The 10,908-nt window shown below is 47.5% G+C and overlaps 1 protein-coding gene across 1 annotated transcript in view; it reads left to right on the top strand.

Moving 5' to 3' along the window:
- The window catches only part of LOC115130045 (testican-1-like), a 356,997-nt gene that overhangs the window by 225,651 nt on the left and 120,438 nt on the right, over positions 1-10,908 (top strand). The window contains exon 3 of the mRNA XM_065019644.1: positions 822-867. Within this exon, the coding sequence (XP_064875716.1) occupies positions 822-867 (46 nt within the window). The remainder of the gene's footprint in view (positions 1-821; positions 868-10,908) is intronic.

Raw genomic sequence — 10,908 nt, 5'->3', positions numbered from 1 at the left:
TCTCCCTCTCTCCCTCTCTCCCTCTCTGTCTCCCTCTCTCCCTCTCCCTCTCTGTCTCTCCCTCTTCATGCTGCATCTGTTTGTCTAACTCCCAATTACACAGTGGAAAACACTTCACCGATACGTACTAATTCAATTCAGACTAATAGCTAATTTCACCAACATGTTGCTCTTTCATTATGCAGCCATTTTAAGGTAATTACATATCACTGTGTCCTCGCCCCAAAATATAAATCGGAGATGAACAAATAAAAAGTGGATGTTCTGAACAATAAGCCCTCATCTAATGAGTATTAAACTTCTAACATTTGTGCTTGTGCAGATATAATTAGCGTTGCCGCGGGTTGAATCGGGCTGTTGGTTTTGAAGAGGCGATCCGGTAGTGAAGGGTTTCATCTGAGACTCATATCCCAGTAATATTTTCAATCCGACTGATCTGTCGCCTGTGACAGAGAGATAATCAGGAGAGCGGATCGGGCTCCCGTCAGTATCGGGTCGGGCGTCAGGACCACGGATTGACTGGGGAAAATAGAGCTGTTTTCTGCAGTTCGGATAACTAGTGTTTGGAATATCAAACTCTGTTGAACAAGCTCGATTAATAGATTTGTTCCAGACTGTGTGACCTTAGATGTCTTCTTTTCTGTTTTTTTGTCAAGTTGTGTGTGTGTGTGTGTGTGTGTGTGTGTGTGTGTGTGTGTGTCTGTGTGTGTGTGTGTGTGTGTGTGTGTGTGTGTGTGTGTGTGTGTGTGTGTGTGTGTGTGTGTGTGTGTGTGTGTGTTTGATGAATACATAACCCTTTACCTTGTGTGTTTTCCCCCCAGGATGACTACTTCAAAAGCTATGGTCCTGCCAAGCCTATCAACCAAGGTAAGGCCGGAGACAATGACGTGTGTGTGTGACGTATGTATGTGTGTGTGCTCCTCATTACCAGTGCGTCCTCTTAGAATAACCCGATGATGGCTCGGTGTGGGGGTTGCTATAGGGAAGGATGGTCGCTCTAAACACACTTCATTAATGACACACACACACACACACACACACACGCACACACACACACACACACACACACCTTTGGTTCCAGTGGGCTACCACCCTCTATCTCTTCTGGTAGATTAAGGGGATAAAAAAAAAGCTCCAATCACACAGTGGAATCTTTATTTTACTCAATTGATCAGCGTTCCTGCGGGAGGCCCAACAGATCAATACAGAGACGGCGAGGGAGGAACAGGGGTGGGGGGGACCGGGGGGAGGGGGATGGTGGGGGTGGAGAGCCAGCCTGACGAAGGCGAAGGCAGCTTGCCTGACGAAACGTTAATGGCTTCAGATAAATCATTTGCTATGGAGTTGAGGGAAGCTACTCTTTCTTTATGAAAAGCTGGAGAGCCACTAAGAGAGAGATGGGAGAGAGAATGAGGAAGATCTAGTGATTCTACGTATTATAGAGAGAGGTGGCAGTTGAAATGGGTCATTAGCCATCTCTTACAGACCATTCTTGTCTGGGTGTATAAGTGTGTTAGTAGTAGTGGTGGATTTGTAGTCATTAGTTAAGCCTGATCCTGATCCTAAGCCTTGGCCTCACTGATCCACTGTCACAACAGTCTAGTGGAGGATCAGCAGACATGATAAGACTGATAGGATCACTCCCCTCTGGGATGACAGGAAAAAGAAAGCGGGAAGGAGAGAGAGATGATATTTACGGTTGAAGTCGGAAGTTTACATACACCTTAGCCAAGTACATTTAAACTCAGTTTTTCACAATTCCTGACATTTAATCCTAGTACAATTCCCCGTTTTAGGTCAGTTAGGATCACCGCTTTATTTTAAGAATGTGAAATGTCAGAATTATAGTAGAGAGTGATTTATTTCAGCTTTTATTTCTTTCATCACATTCCCAGTGGCCTCCTTGCTCGCACACGCTTTACTGTTCTGCTCACAAATGTTCTATGGGATTGACGTCAGGGCTTTGTGATGGCCACTCCAATACCTTGACTTTGTCCTTAAGCCATTTTGCCACAACTTTGGAAGTATGCTTGGGGTCATTGTCCATTTGGAAGACCCATTTGCAACCAAGCTTTAACTTCCTGATTGATGTTTTGAGATGTTGCTTCAATATATCCACATAATTTACTCCCTCATGATGCCATCTATTTTGTGAAGTGCACCAGTCCCTCCTGCAGCAAAGCATCCCCACAACATGATGCTGCCACTCCCATGCTTCACGGTTGGGATGGTGTTTTTCGGCTTGCAAGCCTCCCCCTTTTTCCTCCAAACATAACGATGGTCATTATGGCCAAAGAGTTATTTTTTTGTTTCATCAGACCAGAGGACATTCCTCCAAAAAGTACGATCTTTGTCCCCATGTGCAGTTGCAAACCGTATGCCGGCCTTTTTATGGTGGTTTTGGAGCAGTGGCTTCTTCCTTGCTGAGCGGCTTTTCAGGTTATGTCGACATAGGACTCGTTTTACTGTGAATAAAGATACTTTTGTATCTGTTTCCTCCAGCATCTTCACAAGGTCCTTTGCTGTTGTTCTGGGATTGATTTGCACTTTTCACACCAAAGTACGGGTCTACAATTTTTTTCTGAGGTCTTGGTTGGTTTCTTTTGATATTCCCATGATGTCAAGCAAAGAGGCACTGAGTTTGAAGGTATGCCTTGAAATACATCCACAGGTACACCTCCAATTGACTCAAATTATGTAAATTAGCCTAGCAGAAGCTTCTAAAGCAATGACATCATTTTCTGGAATTTTCCAAACTGTTTAAAGGTACAGTTATCTTAGTGTATGTAAACTTCTGACCCACTGGAATTGTGACACAGTGAATAATAAGTGAAATAATCTTGTCTGTAAACAATTGTTGGAAAAATTACTTGTGTCATGCAGAAAGTAGATGTCCTAACCGACTTGCCAAAACTATAGTTTGTTAACAAGAAATGTGTGGAGTGGTTGAAAAACTAGTTTTAATGACTCCAACCTAAGTGTATGTAAACTTCCAACTTCAACTGTAAGAGCTAAGAAAAATGTTTTTTTTGTCCTCCCAGTGGGACTGGTGCTGTTTGTTATTTGAGCTCAGACAGGGTTTGATTCCTTCTGTTATTTACTCCTCTGACTGGTCTGCTTCAGACTATAGATGATGCGTGTTGTGTTTGTCTGGAGCTTAGATCTGAGGGCACGCCCTAACGTCTCTCCCAAAGACTGACTGATAGTCACTTTGGTATTGCTGAATGTGTCCCAGAGAGCTCAGAGTACATGCCACGAAAGAGAGAAGTGGATGACGAGAGAGCATTGCACTCTATCCTATGGGGTTCAAGCTTGGGTCAGGGTTGATGTTACTGCAGCCTCTCTCTGGCCCTGCTATAGGACTCTCCTGTTCTACAGAGATGGCCTGTTTTAGACTCTAGGGCACAACACTACTCTCCTTAGCCAAGCTCATTCCATTTGGGATAATGGGAACCCCTTGGGGGGTCAACATGTGCCCCATTCCAATTGATGTAGGCCAGGCGGTGAAACACACACACACACACACACATACACACACACATACACACACACATACACACACACACACACACATACCAGCGAGTTTTCCGTTATGTGTCAGTGTCTAGCAGTAACCCGCGGTGATGCTGAAACTATGATATGGCACATTCATCACCACGTAGACTGTGACCTGCTGGCCTTGAGATAGCTGTCTGGAGCCCAATGTTCTTTTATCACAGGTGTGTGTGTGTGTGTGTGTGTGTGTGTGTGTGTGTGTGTGTGTGTGTGTGTGTGTGTGTGTGTGTGTGTGTGTGTGTGTGTGTGTGTGTGTGTGTGTGTGTGTGTGTGAGACGGAGAGGAGATAGGGCCTCTTCAGAATTTTATGGGGTGTGCGTGTGTTTCAGTAGTTTGCGTCTGAATGTTTCTGCGTGTGCTCACAAACACAGCTGGAGTGGGTGTTTTTCCACACCTTTAGGCATGTAATCCATATTGAGTTTTGTGAGAGATCTTCACTTTTCATTGTTGGAATAATCAATGGAATGAATTAAGCTGTTTACACGTCACCTTTGAACCGAGTGGAGTATTACATTAGATGTGTCAGACCTGGACTCATTGTTTCTTAATTAGGTGGTGGTAATTGTGTGGTGTGGTGCACATCCTACTTAGTGTGTGGGTGTGTGGGCAGGTGTTTGTGTGAAATCATGTGTCAGCTGTGTGTTTCTGGCATGTCTGCAGGTGTGCGTGTGTGAGTGGTTGTTTACCCTGAATATTGTCATAGCATGGGAGTCTCTTCCTGAGGTTTGTATAGAATTACCTTCCTTCCCTATCTATCTCTGTAGCAGATTTGTGAATGTTTTTAGGTTCACTGTTTTTAATTCAAATGAAACCTTTTTCTTGGTATGATGTTGGCAATGCTTAGTAGTTAGATCAACTTCTGTTGTGTTCAAGACGGCTGCATAACTCCCACTGTCTCCCTGCTGTAATGAGTGAGTGTGTGTGTGTGTGTGTGTCCTATTATGGACCGGCCTCACACAGCTGCACCTTATGTATCGGACCATGGGATTTGTATGGCAACAATGGATAAGTCATTAGCGATACTTGTAATTACAGTAGGTGGTTAGTGGCTCTTCTACCGTTAGGTTGGCTGTTGTACTCCCAACCCACCTTCCAACGTGCCGCCCGCCCGCACATACACACACACACACTCGCTCAAGAACCACTGAAATTTGACGTCCGTCCAGGTAAGCTCGACGTCAGGAGACGACTTCAAAAACCGTCCACTAGGGGCAACGGTGAGCGCTATTACCGTCAAGTAGGATTGGGTGTTGTGGACTGGGTTGGCGGATGGGCGGAAGCCGTGAGCTCTGGCTCTGAGGGTCACATGTTCGATCCCAGTGCTAGGCACTTGTTTTTGTTTTAGCCCTATCCCTTAACTTAACCATTCAGCATGAATCAGATCATCAAATAAAATGTACTTATAAAGCCCTTTTTACGTCAGCAGGTGTCACATAGTGCTTATACTATCATGACTCAGGCTGAGACCCAGATGCAGACACAGGAGGCGGATAGTACGAGTCTCAGAGTTTATTACAGTACAAGGGAGGACTCGACGGGACAAGACCAACTGGCAACAGACAAACAGAAAAAGCCGACGTGACACTCCCCCCCCTAGGGACGGCGTGGAAGAGCACTAGCAAGCCAGTGACTCAGCCCCCGTAATAGGGTCAGAAGCAGAGAATCCCAGTGGAGAGAGGGGAGCCGGCCAGGCAGAGACAGCAAGAGTGGTTCGTCACTCCAGTGCCTGCCGTTCACCTTCGCACCCCTGGGCCAGACTACACTCAATCATAGGACCTACTGAAGAGATGAGTCTTCAGAAAAGCTTCAAGGCCAAAATGGAGCTCTCTGTTTTCTTAGACATTAGGAGGCCTGCGTCTTGTGACCGTAGCGTCCGTGTGGGTATGTACTGCAGGACCAAATCGGAGAGAAGGGTAGGAGCAAGTCCACGTAATGCTTTGTAGGTGTCACGTAGAGTAGGCCAGAAGGCTAAACTGGATAACCTAACCTCTATCAAAATAAAAAGGTGGCGGAGCCGCAAAAGTTCTTCTGTGCAAAGGTGTTTATTTACAAGTGATTCCGGAACAAAAAACAACAGTACTGCCATCAACGTCTACCTTATGGGACAGCTTAAAAACAATGCTGCCCCATCCACAGCTCAATCCAAAATTGCCTCTCCATAACTGAAAGAGAGGCTCCTTTTGTAGGGCTAGCCCCTCCCCTCAGAACAATTAACCCTAATTAATTAATCAATTAACAATACAAACCTACATTTTCCATAAACTAAACATACTAAAGGATATACATTGCAACACGGTTTTAAACAATATCACAACATAACATTTACAACATTACATCACTACTGACAATATCTTTCAATATGCCCATATGCATTAATGAGCCATTTGGGACAGGCACTATAAAGCCAACCCAATTCCCTTAGCTCGGGTCCTTTTCCAGCATACCCGGAAGCTACAGAGATGGAGAGAGAGGAACAGAACAAACAAACAATGCGCTCATCCACAACATTGATAAGTATAATAATTATTGTATCTCTCAAATATGAACATTGACAAGTGTGAAATGCATGCACCAAGACAGAAGTTAATTTGTGTGTCGACCCACATTGTTAACTTATGGTATAATGGCGCAGGGAGGAGTGATGAATATGTGTGTGTGTTAAAGAACCAAATGCTGCCCGCGGCCAGTGACGGACTTCTACGTCACATTACCTTCCTCCTCTCCTGAAGCGACCATGTTCGGGAGCCTTGATAGGTAGTCCGCAGTAACGTTATCTTTTCCTGCCTTGTGACGGACACAGAACCTGAAGGGCTGGAGCTCCAGATACCACCTGGTCACACGAGAATTCCGGTCCTTCATGGTCTGGATCCAGGTCAGTGCTCTGTGGTCCGTGTGCAGGTCAAATTCCCTCCCAAGAAGGTAGTAACGGAGGCTATCTAGGGCCCACTTTATAGCCAGGCACTCCTTTTCGATTGTAGAATACCTGGTTTCCCTGGGCAACAGCTTCCGACTCAGGTCCAGCACAGGAAGCTCTTCTCTTGGCTCCCCTTGGGCCAGTACAGCTCCAATTCCTACAGCCGAAGCGTCCACCTGCACGAGAAATCTCTTCTGAAAATCAGGGGTCTGGAGAACAGGGAATGAGCACAGTCGTTTTTTCAGTGTCATGAAGGCTTCCTCACACTCCTCAGTCCACTTCACAGGGTTGCTGGCCCCCTTCGAAGTGAGGTTGGTCAGAGGGACAGCGATGGTCGAAAACTGTGGAATGAATCTCCGGTACCACCCTGCCAGACCTAGGAAGGACTTCACCTGTTTCTTGGTTCTGGGTTGAGGGCTATTCCTGATGGACTCCACTTTCTCCACCTGAGGCCGAACTTCACCCTTACCCAGCTGGTAACCCAGGTACTTTGTCTCCTGTTTCGCCCACTCACACTTCAGGAGGTTAAGCGTGAGGCCTGCTTCATGGATCTTCCCCAGGACTCTGCTAAGATGCTGTATGTGCTCCTCCCAGGAGTGGCTGTAGATCACCACGTCGTCCAAGTAAGCAGCACAGTAATCGTCACAGTCCTGGAGGACCTTGTCCATCAGCCTCTGGAAAGACGCAGGGGCCCCATGAAGGCCAAACGGCATGACCTTGAACTGGAACAGGCCCATTGGCGTCCGGAATGCAGTGTAGGCCTTGGATTGTTCATCCAGGGGCACCTGCCAGTACCCTTTGCAGAGATCCAATGTGGTGATGTAATGAGCTCTACCTATTCTCTCCAGTAAGTCGTCAATGCGGGGCATGGGATAGGCATCAAACTGGGAGATGGCATTCACCTTACGGAAGTCCATGCAGACGCGCAAAGAGCCATCCTTCTTTGGGACAATGACAATAGGGCTGCTCCATTCACCTGAAGATGGCTCGACAACATCCATCTCTATCATGGTGTGGACCTCTTCCTTGAGGGCTACCACCAGCCTCTCAGGCACACGGTAAGGATGCTAGCGGACAGGGTTCTGGCCAGGTTTCAAACGAATGACGTGTTCTAGGACTTTGGTTCTTCCTGGTCTCTGACTGAAGAGGGCCGGATACTTGCCAAACAGCTGCTTCAGCTCATCTTGCTTGTCTTCTTCCAGGTGAGCCAGTATGACTTCTGCTCGTTCTTTCCATGCCTCTGTGACCCCATCCGACTCATCCTCTTCTACTCTGCGGACCAGAAAGGACTTTCCTTTGGAGAGTTCCTCTTTCTCCTCCCAGGCCTTGAGAAGGTTCACATGGTAGGTTTGCTTCCTCTTACCCTTGCCTGGGTGCAGCACCTCGTAGGTCACTGGGCCCATCTTCCTCCCGATTAGGTACGGTCCTTGCCATTGCGCAAGGAGCTTGCTGGTAGACGAGGGAAGGAGGAGCAGGACTTTCTATCCTGGCTCAAACTCTCTGTGGCGAGCGTGCTGGTCATAGCCTCTCTTCTGGGCCTTCTGGGCTTGCTGAAGGTTTGCTCTAGCTTCCTCTCGGTATCGTTCCAACCTGTCTCGCATCTGGAGGACATACTGGACAATCCCCTGTCCTGAGGTAGCTACTGGGGAACCTTCCCAGCACTTCTTCAGCAGGTCCAGTGGTCCTTGCACTGGCCATCCATAGAGGAGTTCGAATGGCGAGAAACCTGTCGATGCCTGAGGCACCTCCCTGTAAGCAAAAAGCAGAAAGGGTAACCACTTATCCCAGTCTTTACCAGTGTCAGCCACAAACTTCCTCAGCATGTTCTTGAGCGTTTGATTGAATCTCTCTACGAGCCCATCCGTTTGGGGATGGTAGGGAGTAGTCCTCAAGCCTTTAATGCCCAGCTGTCGGTGGAGTTGAACCATCAGTCGCGAGGTGAAGTTTGTCCCTTGGTCCGTCAGGATTTCATCTGGGATTCCTACACGAGAGAAGAGCTGAACAAGAGCACCGATTATTTTTGGAGTGGTTATGGAACGGAGTGGGAAGGCTTCTGGGAACCGGGTGGCATAGTCACAGATCACCAATATATACTTGTAACCTGCACTACTCTTCTCCAAGGGTCCAACAATGTCCATTGCAATTCTCTTGAATGGGGTAGAGATAACTGGCAGTGAACATAGAGGAGCCCGTTCAGACCTACGGACAGCACTGGTTTTCTGGCACGTGGGGCATGATTTGCAGTATTTTTGTACATCAGTATACATGGAGGGCCAAAAGAAAAGGAGCCCACAGCTGAGCTCACAGTTGAGATTCAGGGTCAGAAATACCTCCTCAAAGTTGGGGTAATGGAGAAGCTACCTTTTGAGATGATTTTGGGGAGGGATGTGCCTGTACTCTCTGATCTGTTGGGAAGTGTGGGGGTCAGCTATATGAGCAGTCAGTTTGCCAGTCTGATGTTCAGATGGCATGTTCAGTTGTCACTCGTGCCCAGGCCAAAGCTGGTTTACAACCTCTGCCTGACTTGCGTGATAGTCTGTGCGAGGGGGGAACCAAAGGGCCCAGAAAGTCACGCCGCCAGCGGCGTCTTGAGAAGTATGTGGGAACCCCTGTACCTGTTGCTGATGTGTCTGGGTTAGAGGTGCAATGGGATGTTCCACAAAATTTTGCTACACTGCAGAACGCAACCTTGACGCAACCTTGAAATGTTTGTTTGACAAGGCCTTAGCTGGGGACAGTCAATCTTCATGTGGGGGGATTTACACAGTAGACAACCACATACTCTACCTTGGGTCAGAGGCAGATAGCAGGAAGTTGGTGGTGCCATCTACCTGTAGACCACTTGTTCTCAACCTTGCACATACAGTTCCATGGGCAGGCCATTTAGGGCAACATAAGACCTATCTTAGGCTAGGCTCCCGTTTCTTTTGGCCCTCCATGTATACTGATGTACAAAAATACTGCAAATCATGCCCCACGTGCCAGAAAACCAGTGCTGTCCGTAGGTCTGAACGGGCTCCTCTTATGTTCACTGCCAGTTATCTCTACCCCATTCAAGAGAATTGCAATGGACATTGTTGGACCCTTGGAGAAGAGTAGTGCAGGTTACAAGTATATATTGGTGATCTGTGACTATGCCACCCGGTTCCCAGAAGCCTTCCCACTCCGTTCCATAACCACTCCAAAAATAATCGGTGCTCTTGTTCAGCTCTTCTCTCGTGTAGGAATCCCAGATGAAATCCTGACGGACCAAGGGACAAACTTCACCTCGCGACTGATGGTTCAACTCCACCGACAGCTGGGCATTAAAGGCTTGAGGACTACTCCCTACCATCCCCAAACGGATGGGCTCGTAGAGAGATTCAATCAAACGCTCAAGAACATGCTGAGGAAGTTTGTGGCTGACACTGGTAAAGACTGGGATAAGTGGTTACCCTTTCTGCTTTTTGCTTACAGGGAGGTGCCTCAGGCATCGACAGGTTTCTCGCCATTCGAACTCCTCTATGGATGACCAGTGCAAGGACCACTGGACCTGCTGAAGAAGTGCTGGGAAGGTTCCCCAGTAGCTACCTCAGGACAGGGGATTGTCCAGTATGTCCTCCAGATGCGAGACAGGTTGGAACGGTACCGAGAGGAAGCTAGAGCAAACCTTCAGCAAGCCCAGAAGGCCCAGAAGAGAGGCTATGACCAGCACGCTCGCCACAGAGAGTTTGAGCCAAGACAGAAAGTCCTGCTCCTCCTTCCCTCGTCTACCAGCAAGCTCCTTGCGCAATGGCAAGGACCGTACCTAATCGGGAGGAAGATGGGCCCAGTGACCTACGAGGTGCTGCACCCGGACAAGGGTAAGAGGAAGCAAACCTACCATGTGAACCTTCTCAAGGCCTGGGAGGAGTGATGAATATGTGTGTGCGTTAAAGAACCAAATGCTGCCCGCGGCCAGTGACGGACTTCTACGTCACAGTAGGTTAGCAGTAATCAGCCCCAGCCTTGACAGGAAGCCAATGTAGAGGCTAGCACTGGAGCAATATGATCAATTCTTTTGGATCTAGTCAAGATTCTAGCAGCTGTATTAATGCCTACAATGAACCTTTGAAATTTGACGTTTATGGAGAAATGTCTGATTCTGAAGTGAGACTCTGATAGCTTGTTATACACGCACGCACGCACACACACACACACACACACACACACACACACACACACACACACACACACACACAATCTTTCAAAGACTCAAGAGGATGATTGATGTCCATTAGTTCACTTGACAGAGCTATTCTCAATGTCCAAAGGACAGAGTTTAGATGAATGATGGTCATTCCCTTCGTTTTCCCAAAAGCATCTCATTCTGTCTCTTCTTCTCTCTATCTCTCTCCTTGTCTCTCTCTCTCTCTCTCTCTCTCTCTCTCTCTCTCTCTCTCTCTCTCTCTCTCTCTCTC

This window comes from Oncorhynchus nerka, linkage group LG6 (genome assembly GCF_034236695.1).
Source record: "Oncorhynchus nerka isolate Pitt River linkage group LG6, Oner_Uvic_2.0, whole genome shotgun sequence".
In the NCBI taxonomy this organism is placed as follows: Eukaryota; Metazoa; Chordata; class Actinopteri; order Salmoniformes; family Salmonidae; genus Oncorhynchus; species Oncorhynchus nerka.
The sequence above is the reverse complement of the archived record's forward strand: the minus strand, read 5'-3'. Positions and strand labels throughout refer to the sequence as shown.